The 15,125-nt window shown below is 36.0% G+C and overlaps 1 protein-coding gene across 4 annotated transcripts in view; it reads right to left on the bottom strand.

Annotated features, from left to right (window-relative positions):
- Positions 1–1,067: 1,067 nt before the first annotated feature.
- TTC33 (tetratricopeptide repeat domain 33) overlaps positions 1,068–15,125 on the bottom strand; it is a 36,830-nt gene continuing 22,772 nt past the window's right edge. For all 4 annotated transcript variants that reach the window (XM_036068476.2, XM_036068477.2, XM_036068474.2 and 1 more), the window contains exons 3-5: positions 10,968–11,049; positions 9,363–9,494; positions 1,068–6,150 (exon numbers count right to left, since the gene is read on the bottom strand). In XM_036068476.2, the coding sequence (XP_035924369.1) occupies positions 5,797–6,150; positions 9,363–9,494; positions 10,968–11,049 (568 nt within the window). In that variant the 3' untranslated portion in view covers positions 1,068–5,796. The remainder of the gene's footprint in view (positions 6,151–9,362; positions 9,495–10,967; positions 11,050–15,125) is intronic.

Here is a 15,125-nt window from a genome sequence, read left to right on the forward strand (position 1 = left end):
GCCACAGTAATTAAGACGGGGTGGAATTGGTATAAGAATAAACATAGATCAGTGTAGCAGAATACAGAACTCAGACCTGCAAAGACATAGTAAACTGATTTTCAAGATGCCAAGGTATTTCAAAGGAAAGAACAGTTTTTTCAACAAATAGTGCCTGAATAATTGGACATCAAAAAAAATGAACCTCAGGGCACCTGGTTGGCTCTGTCAGTAGAGCATGCAACTCTTAATCTCGGGGTCATGAGTTTGAGCCCCATGTTGGGTGTAGAGATTATAAATAAAAAAATTTTTTAAATGAACCTTGACCTTTACCTTATACAACACATAAAAATTAACTTCAAATGGATCACAGACCTAATTATAAAAGCTAAAACTATAAAACTTCTAAAGAAAACATAGAAAATCTTTCTGATCTTGGAGTAAGCACAGATTTGTCAGCACACAAAAAACACAACCATAAATATATATATATATACACATATGTAATATTTAAATATATTTACATTATATATATAATACACGTGTTTTATATATATATATATATATGTAAATTGGACTTCATCAAAATTTTGAAATTCTGCTCTTCCAAAGTTATCATCAAGAAAACAAAAAGGCAAACCATAGATGGGGACAAAATATTCACAGTGCAAATATCTTGTAGAGTTTTTATCCAAAATATAGAAAAATTCTTACAGCTCAGTAATTAGATAACCCAAATAAAAAACCGGCAAAATATTTGAACAGGCACTTCCCCAAAGATATACAAATGTCACGTAAGCATATGAAAAAATGTTTAACATCATCAGGGAAAGGCATACTAAAACCACAACGAGGTCTAGTACACATCCACCAAAGTGGTTAAAATGAAAAATAATGACAATATCAAGCATTGACAAGGATATGGAGCAACTGAAACCATACACTGCTTGTCAGAATGCAAAATAGCACAAATACTTTGGAAAAGCTTGTTTCGTCAAAAGTTAAACATACACTTACCAGAAGACTCAACAATCCTACCTCCAGGTATTTCACCAAGAGAAATGAAAACACATCGCCACACACAGACCTGCAACGTATATACATAGCAGCTTTATTGATAAGAGACCAAAACTTAGATGTTCATCAACAACCTAGATGCCCATCAACATACATGAATAGCTATAAATTGTGGTTTAACCACACAACAGAATAATACTCAACAATAAAAATAAAACCTATTGCTGATATACACAATAGCACAGATGAATCTCGACATGGATGGATTTCAAAAGTATTATGCTGAGCAAAGAGTGTCAGACACAGAGTAAATACTGTATGATTTATTTGAAATTCTAGAAGAGTCGAATCTAATTTATAGTCACAGAAAGGAATCAGTGGTTGAACAATGCTGGTTCTTGGGGTGGAGGGGAACTCACGACAAATGGGCATTAGAGAACTTTTTGGGTGATGGAAGTATTCTACATCTTGATGGTAATGGTGATTGTGTGGTTGTTCACATTTGTTAAAACTCCTCAAACTGTAAACTTATAATATAGGGTGCATTTTATTATATGTAAATTACACTCTTAAGAAAGCTGACAGGGTGGACAGAGAATATGATTTATTTTACATTCTTTCCTTCTAATTAAATGTAGAGTCAATACTGTGGGTCCTTCACAATTCCCAGTGAGATCTTTGGATATGCTGAACAAATGTTTACATATTGTCTTGTAATTGACATTATCCATTTCCAATAGAATTTCCATGACTTAAAAAATATATGAAATTAGAAAAAAATTCCCAATTTGGTGTTTATCTCATGCTTACTTTGAAATATAATTTTCACTAATTTTTGTTGGAGTTTGAGGGAATCATGAAATAATATTCCCTGTGCCCTCCTGACTTCTGAGCCACTTGAGACCAAGCCAGGTAAATGGAGATATCAAATTTATTGCTGAAGGACGTAGGTTAAAGGGTGTAATTTAGGCTTGTGCCAATAATGGCCACCTAATATCTAACCCAGAATTAGACCTGCTCACCAAGGAATGGGCAGTCCTATACAACCACAGGGCTCCCCTTGCAGAGGCAGAGAGCCTTTCACTGCAAAGCTTATGCTGTGCCTGGCAAGAGAATACAACATAGGCTCTCTGCAAGCATTATAAATCCCCAGAAAGGGGAGAAAGGTTTGCATGCCCAGTGCTTTATCCTGAACTCCCTTTCGCAGGGCAGTGGGGGTGATTAGAGAAGGGAGTGATCAGGACTCCTTGCTTAATGGATGAAAGGAAGCTATTCCTACCCTCTGCCTTCCCAACAAAATGTAGATCAACATTTCTCAACCTGTCTTCCACCGTGGCACACAGAGCAAGTTCACATACAACATGCATTAAGGCACAATTCATGGTACACCAGCCACAGGGCTACCCCTTCCCTTCCATTCAAGAAGGCATATTTCATTGCAAGTGACTAAAGTGACATACTTCATTTTAATTTACTTTGGTAATGAAATTTCTGTGTTTTGTTATTGATTTTAAAAAAACCAAACCCTTACTTTCTCAATCCTAAAATGTCATCAATTACAAAGTACACACCATTGGCTTAATAAAAATCTCTCAGAAAAAAACACATTTAATTTACCAATTGACTTAAAGATAATCCTGGAACTATGGTTCCTGTGTCAACTCAAAACTCATGTAGATACATGTATGTCATGAAATCAAAGCTCCAGAATGGCTGGTCCAGAGTCAATTTAGAAAGGCTACTGTCTCAGAGTCTGAAATAAAAACAAACAAACAAAATTTTCTTACTGCTGGGAAAGGCAGTAAGACAAGCCTTTGACATCATTACATAAAGCATAATTTTCAAACTGAAGACGCTATAGTGGTCAGTTATAATCACGGCAACTCTAGCTTTCTCAGACAAAACTTTTTTATTTAGTCTTCCCTATAATTTTGTCATATAACATCAATTTAAAAGCTCTTTACACTAAGACTACTACCATAAAATTTTGTACCTAGGCCCCAACTGCAGTAAATCTGGGTTCTGTGATCTATAACTTGCATGACTTTTCAATGTTTGTGTAGTATTTGTTAGCACATTTAAGATAAATACTCTATAATCTAAAAACCTCTTGTCTAGAGAATAATACATGGATTCTCAAATTATCAGGCATGATCTGGATGTGTGGTGTTCTGACTAATGAGTGTCTATGCCATACAATTTTCAAATAAGAATAATACAAATTATATGCAATATACTGTTTAATGTTATTTCAGAAGGTATATTAAACATCTTTAATTATATCACTATTATGAGCATCAACTATTTTTCTTTCAGATTCAGAAGTATTTGTTATTGCAGTTAACAAGCTTAGCAAATGTCTCTGTATCAGTATTCACATCTTATAAAATGATATATGCATTTTTCTCTTCACACATAGAAGAGTGTTAGCTGAGCATCTTCTGGGGCATGAATAAATGAGCTGCCTTCCTTCTTCATAATTCATTATTCCTTTTCTCTCCATTTTATGTCTTCCAACTTATGTCTTATATCTGAGTAAGGAAAAGACTAATCTGGCCTACCGATATCAATACAGGAAAAACACTAGCTTCTTTAACAGAATCTTGTGGCTACATGCCCTCCATCCTGGGTCTTGCCTCTTTTAGGGTTGAGATAGAATTTATGACAAGAATAACCCCAACTGATAACCATCTGTCCTACAATATCAAAAGTAGTGACTCCTCACTTTCAGATAAAGATTACAAAGTTCTCCTACCTTCTTAAAATCAGAAGAAACTGAGGTTAAATACCTCCAAACTAATTCAAGTTCTTCATAGAAATAGCTAACATTTACTGAGTGCATCTTATGCAAGATACCATCCAAGGTGCTTTACGTATTTTATTCCCACATAACAAAGAAATTAAATAAATAAATCTAATTTTTCAAAAGCTAACAATACAAAGAGGCAAATCTTTAAAATGCAGGGAAAAAAAACTATTTATTCACAAATTACACGATAAACAAAAACCCAATACTCAAAACAATATACCAAAGGGTGAATGCTCACTTCTGTAGATGCCCAAGTATCTACCCTGAGAGAATATCCTTTATTAAATGAAATAAAATGTAATTAGTATTTGTTTTTTGGATTACTCTAAAACTAACCTCTCTAACCAGAGCTAACGTTCTGATGTAACTTTGGGGAAAATACAACACTCTGGAAAAAAAGAGGTAAGCATTCCACTAAAGGAAAAATTTTTTAAATCATCTCAGAGGGTGGGGGATGGGCTAGATGGGTGATGAGCATTAAGGAGGGCACTTGTAATGATGAGTACTGGGTGTTGTATGTAAGTGATGAATCACTGAATTCTACTCCTGAAACCAGTATTACACTGTATGTCAATTAACTAGAATTTAAATAAAAATTTAAAAAGGAAAAAAAAAATCATCTCAGAAAAATGTCGACCATTACTCACATGCTCCAACAGGTTAAGGTAAGATTCCTTAAAATAAAATAGCTTACTTTCATTTCTAACAAGGGTAAAATTAATTTTACAGCAATAATAGCTTCCTGAGTGTCAGAAGTAACAGTACCCAGTAGTCTATATAATTGTACTACAATATATGTAGTATAAAAATAATAATTCACATTAGCAATGACAGTTTTGATTTGTGAATACGACTGTGGCCTTTCAATGAAATATTTCTTTAAATATATCCTTCTCTACTCACGTATTGTACCATAGTCATGTTTCAGTTTCTATGTATGTTGTGCCTAAATTATTCATTCACTGGCACTCATTAACATCCTTACTTTTTTATTTTTAGAAAGATATAATCTAGCTATTTAAAATTGAAACTGTAATTTAATTGAGTAGTTGCAAAAAAGTTATCTAGAAAAGTACTTCCAAACCATTAGCTGGAAAGTTATAAGCAAAAGATAAGTTATTTTTAGAGTTTTTAAGCTTTTAAAAATAAGGAGAAGAAAATACTGCTTTTGACTGGGACAACACAGTAGTACAATTTGTTATGACACATCTATAAAAGCCATTCATTTTTTAAAAATGCACATCTGAAACATGACCTACCTGTGGAAAGGAACACTATCCACTTTAACAACTAAAAAAATAAAACCATCATTCTGACATTTATCAGTATTTTTACATATCTAATACTGAAAGAGGCAACTACTATTTTCATAATAATCTTAAAGTCAAAATATAAGCACAAATCAGAATTCAGAGAAACTTCGAAAATGTTTAGAATGTACACACTTGCATGCATTTTCAGTCAAACTTTCAAAGATTCCACATATAACCAAATGACAACTTTGAATCAAAATGAATGTCTAAGATATTCAAGCTTTGTGACAGACTCTAATGCAACCGGAGAAACAGAAGAGTAAAGAGCAAGAGCAGTATATTTCTAAGGAGGGAAAGAAATCACCGACTTCCTTTATCATGAAACAAAAGTCAACAAGTCAGCATTTTAATAACACTGGCCATCAAGTGATTCACTAGTAGAGAATTCACTTTTCAAGTTGTGTCTTTAAAATGCATTCACTTATATTTTTGGATTACATTTAAAGTTTATTAATCAAAAGCCACCATACTCAGATTTCTAATCTTAAGAAGTTTAAATCATAACTTATCAAAGCATCCAAACACTGTACAGTAATTCTACCATTTAGTTTTTATATGTCTCATCTGCGAAACTCACTTTACAAACAGGAGTTTTGCTCTGTTTCTCCACAGTTAACGTCCCTATGCCTAAAATTTTAAGTGGCAATCAAAAAGACAGATTAAAGGATTCCCGCTACTTCATCGGGCTTTGATAAAAACAGAGCCATCTGGTGGTGTAGCACCGTCTTCCTTCTCAGTGACCGTCTCTACAGTCCCAGAAGCCGACACAATAACCATCGTTTTATTTGCTGGAACCGTCTTCTGTTTCTCAGCAATCGCCGCACAAACAGCAACAATCTCATCACTTTCAAAGTCATAGTCAGGAATTGACTTTGGTGAGAAATGGGTTACTTCCACTGACGCTTCACACTTTTTAATCTTCTGTGCTACCTTCTGCTGCTCCTGGAGTGTTCTTGCCCAAGAAAGGTCTTCTTTCCATATTTCAGGGTTCATTGGATAGATGTGAAGGGCGACCTGAAAACTTCGAATTGCCTAGGGGAGTTAAAAAAAAAAAAAAAATCAAAGTTTTTTTTTGTTTGTTTGCTTTGTTTTAAAAAAATGAGTGGATTTAATATAATCCATAATATCTATATCTCTTTAAAATATATATATAAATATATATTTATATATTAAAACATATAAATATATAAAATAAATAAATATGTGTGTGTGTGTGTGTATATATATATATTTTTTTTAAACATATTAGAATGTAAGGATAGAAATTAGGGCTGTACCCTAAACACTGGATGATGATTATGATGGAAATAAAAAAAGTTAAAGAAGTGTGAAAGAAAGTGCCAGACAAATCGCTGCTGAGGACTCCAAGTCCATTAAAGTACAGGTAATGCTACTATAGTTCAAGACAAGGCAAGTGCACTGTCCTGCTTCTGCAGGCCAGCAGGTATAAGAATCTAGGGATTTCTTGGCTAAAGCATGATCAGGAAGGTACCCGGAATGTCTACCTTTAATGCCAAGAGCTTAGATTCAAATAATGCTAACATATATTGACTGTCACAAGAGACAAAGAAGGACATTATAGAATGATAAAAGGGTCAATTCACCAGGGAGATATAATCATTATAAAAATATATTCATTCCAACATCAGAACACCTATATGTATAAAGCAAACATGGACAGAACTGAAGGGAGAAACTGACAGAAATAAATAGCAGGAGACTGCAATACCTAACTTTCAGCAATGGATCCAACACCCAGACAGAAGATCACTAAGGGAACAGAGGACCTGAACAACACTACAGATCAAAGGGGCCTAACAGACATAGACAAAACATTCCTCTCAACAGCATCAGAGTACATACTATTCTCAAATACAAATAGAACATTTTCCAGGAGAGATCACATGTCAGGTCACAGAACAAGTCTTAACAAATTTAAGGTGACTGAAATCATACCAAGTATCTTTTCTAATGACAACGGAATAAAACCAGAAATCAATAACAGAAGAAAAACCAGGAAATTCACAAATAAGCAGAAACTAAACAACACAATCTTAAACAACCAGTGAGTCAAAGAAGTCAAAAGGGAAATGAGAAAACATCTGGAGACAAACAAGAATGAACATATAACATACTAAAACTTATGGATGCAGCAAAAGCAGAACTAAGAGGGAAGTTTATACAAGAAAGATCTCAATTAAAAAGCTAATTTTACACCTCAAACAATTAGAAAATGAAGAACAAACTAAGCTAATCATTGTTTTCCAACACCCAACTCTCTCTCTCTCTTTTTTTTAAGTTTCAAGTTTTTATTTACATTCCAGTTAGTTAACATATAGTGTAATATTAAGTTTCAGGTGTAGAATTTAATGATTCATCACTTCCAACACCCAAGTCTATGTAAAAACCTAAATAATTACTCCTGGGTCTATCCCCACCTACTGACTTTTAATGTACTACCTGTTCTATTTATCCATTTATTTTCTTGTGTTTTTGTCCAAATATATGCAAATATCGGAAGAATGGTTAGATGTTAACATTTTTTAGCTTGCTTTCAATATATTTTTCATAGTGACCCTTCCTTATGACATTTTGAGTAAAGTTATTTTTTTCTTACCATTCCAGTCTTTCAAAAGAATAGCTTAAATTTACATAAAAATTACAAATTTAGATTTTTCCAAGGACAGCCCTAAAAATTACATTAAGTGAGGAAAAAAATACCACTTTTAACCCCTCCAAGAATTTCATAATTTTAATGGACATAACCATATCAACAGGAAAAAAAATAACAGTTGAACAACTGGTTCCCTTATTCAAAAAAACTTAAAATCTTAAACAAATTTACTTTTACTGATTGACTGAAAATATCTCTACAATGTCACCTGCAGTATTTTCTTTCTTTATAGGACAATCTTTGCTAAACATTAAATCCTACAGATTTATTCCCATTACCATAGATACTTAACAAGCAAAAGGGATAATGCTTTGTAAGCTTTTAAATAAAGCAGAAATGGGGGGAAAGTATTATGTGATAGGCTTTGTTTGTTTTCCTGTTAACCCATTAGAAAACAAAATACCATGAATTTCTTTTTTCCAACTCCAGTATGATTTAAGTCTTCAGGTAAAAAAAAAAAAAGAAAAGAAAAGAAAATGGACTTTGGTTCATCTGGTTTCCATCACTGTGAATCTCATTTCAAATTATAATGTTTACTAGTTACTTGACACCAATTATTCTCTCATCAAATTCTTTATTTATTATTTCTGAGAATTTGACAAACACCTTTTTTTGGTAATCAGAAATAATATATTTATCAGAAAAATCCAACTTATCCATAACTTAAGCCATTGCTAGCAAAGGTAAATTCAGGGTTTACCAGTCATTTCATTAGCCTTTAAAGAAACTATTTTTAATTTTTTTATTGTTTTCTTTTCTAACATGAAAGGCAAATAAAGCCATGCAAAATCTTAATTAAGACAAACAGAAAATCTGGCACTACTGTATTAGATTTGAAAACACTCTTTAGGAAGATAGCGACCAAAACAAAAACAAAAACAGGATAACTGTCATAGTCAATTCTCATCTATTCAGCCTGTGCTACCTAATACCTGAAAAACAATTCTTTTTTTTTAAAGATTTTATTTATTTTAGAGAGAGAGAGAGTGGGAAGGACAGAGGGAGAGATTCTCAAGCAGACTCCCCACTGAGCACAGAGCCTGCCAGAGGGCTCAATCTCACAACCCATGAGATCATGATCTGAACCAAAACCAAGAGTCGGACACTTAACCAACTGAACCACCCGGGCACCCCCTGCAAAAGATATTCTGACTCTAATATAATTGATGTTTATAACAGAAAAAGATGTTTAATAATAACTTTGATCTGTGTCTATGGCTTAACACTTTTTTTTTTTTTTTTTAAGATTTTATTTATTTATTTGACAGAGAGAGACACAGCGAGAGAGGGAACACAAGCAGGGGGCGTGGGAGAGGGAGAAGCAGGCTTTCCGCTGAGCAGAGAGCCCGATGCGGGGCTCGATCCCAGGACCCTGGGACCATGACCTGAGCCGAAGGCAGACACTTAACAACTGAGCCACCCAGGCGCCCCTATGGCTTAATACTTTTAAGAGGTAATTTGTTATTTACTTTTTGCATAGATATGATAAATGGCTATTTACTTTTTGGTTCAGCTAATCAAAAACATGTCAGAATAAAATTTTGTCACTATAACAATCTAACTTCCTTACCAGGACTATCTCGCCTAATCCAAGCTGAGCACGGCCCAAAGTTTGCCAAGATTCCCATGAATGTGGATTTCTCTGGACAGCCATTTCAGCTGCATGTACTGCTGGGAACATTTCATGAAGAGACATTAGGACCTATAGCCAAAAAAAAAGAAACAAAACCTATCACTAATATTCATAAACTAGCAAACTACTAATGAATAACCATATGTAAACTTTTCATTTTTAAAAAAATATTTTTAGTCTGGTAAATATAGCATCTCAGTGGTTCTGACCCACTCCTTCGCCATGCAGGGTCAGGAATGACTATTCTTCTTCCTATTTCTAAAATAACTATGAAAATATAAACTATCCCCTTTTCAGTTATTGAACCCTGCTGTCCATCTGGTTAAAATAAGGTGGTCATGATCTAGCCATGGTGGCTCACAGGTATTTGAACTCTTAATTCCACTTCTGATTATTCTATTTACAATGTGGTTTTCAGGGGACCCCAGGTCTTTTTTTGCTCAACCACCCGTCCTATGAACATCTTCCTGCTACAAAAATCATTTAAACACTCCACCGGCCTCCCCACAACTGCATTCTTCAAACCATACAAAGAGAAAAATAGGGAGTGCCAGAACCTACCGCTTCAGTCTATGGGAAAGGGCTAGATTTTATCTATCATCTTTGGGACCATTCACATTTCACAAGATCTGTAACACAACTATCATTATCAGGTTACACATTAATTTATTTCATATAGTTTACCACAAACACTGTCTTTAATATATACGTAGTCAAGACTGAAAGTTAAAGACTTAACCAAATGAAGGTCTTCAACAGCACTTCATTCAGCGGACATAATTTATTTGGGGTTTTCTTGGATAAACTAAAATCCAAGCTGATAAAGAATGTCCCTTATGTTTGAGATCATCATCTGAAAGATATCAGTAAGGTGTGTAGATCAAGGCTGAACTGTAACTATGCCCTGCCAAAATATGTTTGATTCCATTAGTGATTTTAAAGTCTTTTGGATAACTTAATCCAAGTGCTCAGAGATTTTCTTTATAGACTTTCCCACAAAATAACAGAAATGTATTTTTAAAAATTCAAGTGTTATTTTTAAACTATTAAAAATTTGAGTCTATTCTGACCTTTTGCTAAGGACTGGGCCATTTTTAGAGAAATATCATCATTCAGAGTCCAACCATCCTTATTCTGAAGAAACAAAGCTATTGCTCAGTCCACTACAATTAATTTCCAAGGAAAGCAAACACATTTCATTTATTTAAGAAATCACCAGTGACTTCCTAAAAGATAGCCTTCTTTTCATATCTTACCATAGGTTAAAATAAGTTAACTTCATTGTGAAAATAAATGAATTTCTAATGTCATGCAAAAGGCAGAGCCATAAATAATATGGTGATAATATTTCACCCAGGGCCCACCAATAATAATAATACGGTAACATATTTAAGAAAGGAAATGTTGACAAATTTGAAAAAGACATATTCAACAAAGAAAATGGAAAGAAATGCCATTTTGGTTCATTACTGTTCACCAAACACATATGAACACAACACAGTGAGATTTCATAATGCAAATGAAATTCTTCATAATCATTACCTGCGATTTCATCTCATACAGGGTGGCATCATCTGGGGTTAACTGCAGTGCTTCATCCCATTTTTGAATTGCCTCTCGATATCTGTGGTTAAGTTACATTAGCATCATATTTTTAGTAAGTCCTTGAAAGTACATGACCAAATTTTAAAATCAGGTACTAAGGAATAATTGTATATCAAGAAATAGCTCTATTCAAGAACTGACACTAATAATAATGTTACAAAAGCAAGAAAAATTCCAAAGGGAAAGGACAGCAAAAGAGAAAAAGACAAATATAAATAAAAGAGATCTTAGAAATCTTTCCCCAATTTTACTTTCTGGGCTGAGAAATCACTACCAAAATTTCCCTTTTTCATCAACCTCAATGTCTGCAAATGTTGTCATACAAGTTAGAAGTACCACAAAGGACTTTTCTGAGGAATTTACAATCCAGTTGCAATCCTGGGCTCTACTGAAACAATCTAGCTGACACAGAACACTTTAAGAAGTTTAAGCCTGTTGATTGTGTAAAGACTCCAGTTTTCGGGCACATGGGTGGCTCAGTTGGTTGAATGGCCAACTCTTGATTTCGGCTCAGGTCATGATCTCAAGGTCATGGGACTGAGCCCTGCATCAGTCCCTGCACTCAGCAGGGAGTCTGCTTGAGGGTTCTCTCTCCCTCTGCCCCTCCACCCCCCGCCCCCCCCACTTGCGCTTTCTCTAAAATAAATAAATAAAATCTTGGGGAGAAAAAAAAAAGATTCTTCAGTTTTAAGTTTCCTTGTCTGTAAATTCCATGAGCTCAGGAACTATAATATCTTTTCATCACTATTAATACATGGTAAGCTTATAAAAAAATGGGTCAAATGAATGAAAAACAGTTTAGAGATGGTGATCTCCACTACCACCTTTCCACTGATGTCCTCCTAGTCAGGTTTTTCTTGTGAGCTCCAGAGCCATATGGTCAACTAACATCTCCACGAAGATACTTCAAACTCATTCTGCCTAAAACTGATCTTAGCACATCACATGCCAAATCTGCAGAAGCACTGCAGCACTTTCTTTTTTAAATAAAATTAAGGAATGACGAAGTCCTCCGTGTTATCTCAAGCAGGCATTTTCACAGCATCCTTCACAAGTGGTTAACTCATGTATACTTGAATATCTCTAGAAAGAGAAAGTTCTATTTACCAGAATATTTTCCATGATGATGAGCTGAAACTTTCTATTCTGTACCTTTCCCCCAGTACTACTAATTCTGCTTTCTCAAGCAAAACAGAAAATATGTAATCCACTAGTTTTGATTCTTGGCTACACCAGAATGATCTAGGGAGATTCTGGAAGTGAAGAAATATCCCACACACACACACACAGAGCTGGCCCTTGCCTCAGCTCAACTAAAACAGATATTCTCAGAGGAGGGCCCAGGCATCTGTATTTTTTGAACCAGGAAATGCTAATAAACACCAAGGTTGTAAACCATTGATAATATCTTTCAAAGCATATTAAGACCTATCATGTACAATCTTCTCTTGAATCACTCATTGTTACCTGTTTTCCAGACCCTTCATTTCCTCTGTATGTGTTCTTCTGCATAATTTCCTACTTGAATATGTGAAGATCCAAACCAAACACAACAACCAAAATGTGGGCCAATATGCACTGATTATTATTTAAACAGAGGACAGTGAAATAAAGAGATAAAGGCGACATTTGGGAGAAAATGCAAAGTTGAAGAACATAAAAAAGTACATCCTGTTTTCACCTGACTAGAGAGTTCCTTGACTAGCAAGGAATACGAATGGGCAGTTCCATTTCCAGGGGTCTCATGCCATCTTGGCAAATGACAAACAGGCTATAGACACCTGAAACTAAGTCTACCACAGAGCCAACTCCATGGCTAGCAGCAGGGTGAGGGTGAACGTGGTGGGAGTGTGCTTTACACAACCTGCCTGAGGCCATGATAGGCCGTACTAGTGGCTATTGCTACTTTGTAGTAGCCGGCTCTGTAGAGTTACACGCTTCAGATTCCCCCTGCAAAAGCTGACAGTCTTTGCTTCCAGGCAAACCAATCCGAAAAGGCAGACATGGCTATCAGAACTCCTGCCTAGACCACAGTTAATATCTTCTTCCCTAACAGGGGTCCCTGCTGAGCACTGAAAAGTTACCTGTTTGAACACTGTGTTTAATTCTGGGTGAAAGACTACTAGAATTTTAGGAACACCATGTGACCATTATTCACTTCATTTTTATGATGTGCTACTACACTGTGGTGTTTCTCCCTGCTTCTGCCTGCATCAGAAATACTCTTTTTGGGGGAAGCCTAGGTGGCTCGGTGGCTCGGTCGGTTAAGCATCTGCCTGCAGCTCAGGTCATGATCTCAGGGTCCTGGGATGGAGCCCCACATGGGGCTCCCTGCTCAGCGGGGAGTCTGCTTCTCCCTCTGCCACGGCCCCCTGTTCCTGCTCTCTCCCTAAAATAAATAAATAAAATCTTTAAAAAAAAAAAGAGGGCGACTAGGTGGCTCAGTTGGTTAAGCGACTGCCTTCGGCTCAAGTCATGATCCTGGAGTCCCTGGATTGAGTCGCGCATCGGGCTCCCTGCTCGGCAGGGAGTCTGCTTCTCCCTCTGACCCTCCCCCCCTCATGTGCTCTCTCTCATTCTCTCTCTCTCAAATAAATAAATAAAATCTTTAAAAAATAAATAAATAAATAAAATAAAAGGAAAAAAAAGAAATATTCTTTTTAAAAAATTTTTAGGTAGTTAACATACAGTGCAATATTGGTTTCTGGAGTAGAATTCAGTGATTCATCACTTACATAGAACACCCAGTGCTCATCATAACAAGTGCCCTCCTTAATACCCATCACCCATTTCGTTTGCCCCACACCCCCCCTCAATTAACCCTCAGTTTGTTCTCTATCGTTGAGTCTCTTATGGCTTGTTTCCCTCTCTCCTTTTTCTCTTTTCCCCCTTCCCATACATTCATGTTTTCTTTCTTAAATTCCACATAGGAGTGAGATCATATGGTATTTGTTTTTCTGTGACTGACTTATTTCACTTAGCATAATACACTCTAGCTCCGTCAATGTCGTTGCAAATGGCAAGATTTCATTCTGTTTGATGGCTGGGTAATATTCCATTGTGTGTGTGTGTGTGTGTGTGTGTGTGTGTGTATAAATATAAATAAAAATAGATAGACAGATAGATAGATAAATAGATAGACAGATAGATATCACATCTTTATCCATTCATCAGTCGATGGACATTTGGGTTCTCTCCACAGTTTGGCTATTGTTGATAATGCTGCTATAAACATCGGGGTGCATGCAGCCCTTAGAATCTGTATTTTTGCCACAAATCAAACCTCTAAGAGCTTTGCCAATTGAAAATGATTTAGTTATCAAGGATTTTCCCAAACTCAAGCATCTATCTAGAGCCAGGGTCCCCAAAGTGGAAAGTAATAGTGGAAACATGCAGTCTCACCGGCTGTTGTCAGTACTCTTCCTCCATCTCACTCTCAGAGTTCCCTCTGGAGTGCTCCATACGTCTCTCTGCTTTCCACACATTCAGTCACTTCTGCACAGTGTCAGGCTATGCCCATTAGCATGGCCCATACAGGAATGAGTGGCTGGCACACAATTTTCCATACAAACTGTGCTCAGCAGGCAACAGACACAGGCTGGTTAAACCACTGTGTCCTGCTGCTGGCCCCTAGTTACCCTCAATGGGAATCTGAAACTCACAGTTACTTTTAGATAATTCATATGTCAATGTTAGCTAGAAACTGCCTAATGCACTTCAAAGTAAGCCATTTAAGGTATCTTTTCAGGTACCATCAAAATTTTTATTTATCAATTCCCTCTATTAAAACACCATCAACTGGGGCGCCTGGGTGACTCAGTCGGTTGAGCATCGGATTCTGGATTCCAGCTCAGGTCATGATCTCAGGGTCATGAGAACGAGCCCTGCAGTCAGGGATTCTCTGTCTCCCTCTGCCCCTCCCCACCCTCCAACCCCCCACCCCCACCCCCTGGTCACAGAAAAGTAGCTGTTTCTGCAGGGTTACAACCTATCAGATCACACTGTTTGGATTCGTGTGCTAACCCCTCAAAGGTGCCATTCTTATAGTCCTTCCTTTCCCAGCCCCCCATATAAAGTAGCTTCCTTTAAGCAAAA

The sequence above is a fragment of the Halichoerus grypus genome, chromosome 2 (genome assembly GCF_964656455.1).
Source record: "Halichoerus grypus chromosome 2, mHalGry1.hap1.1, whole genome shotgun sequence".
Taxonomy (NCBI): Eukaryota; Metazoa; Chordata; class Mammalia; order Carnivora; family Phocidae; genus Halichoerus; species Halichoerus grypus.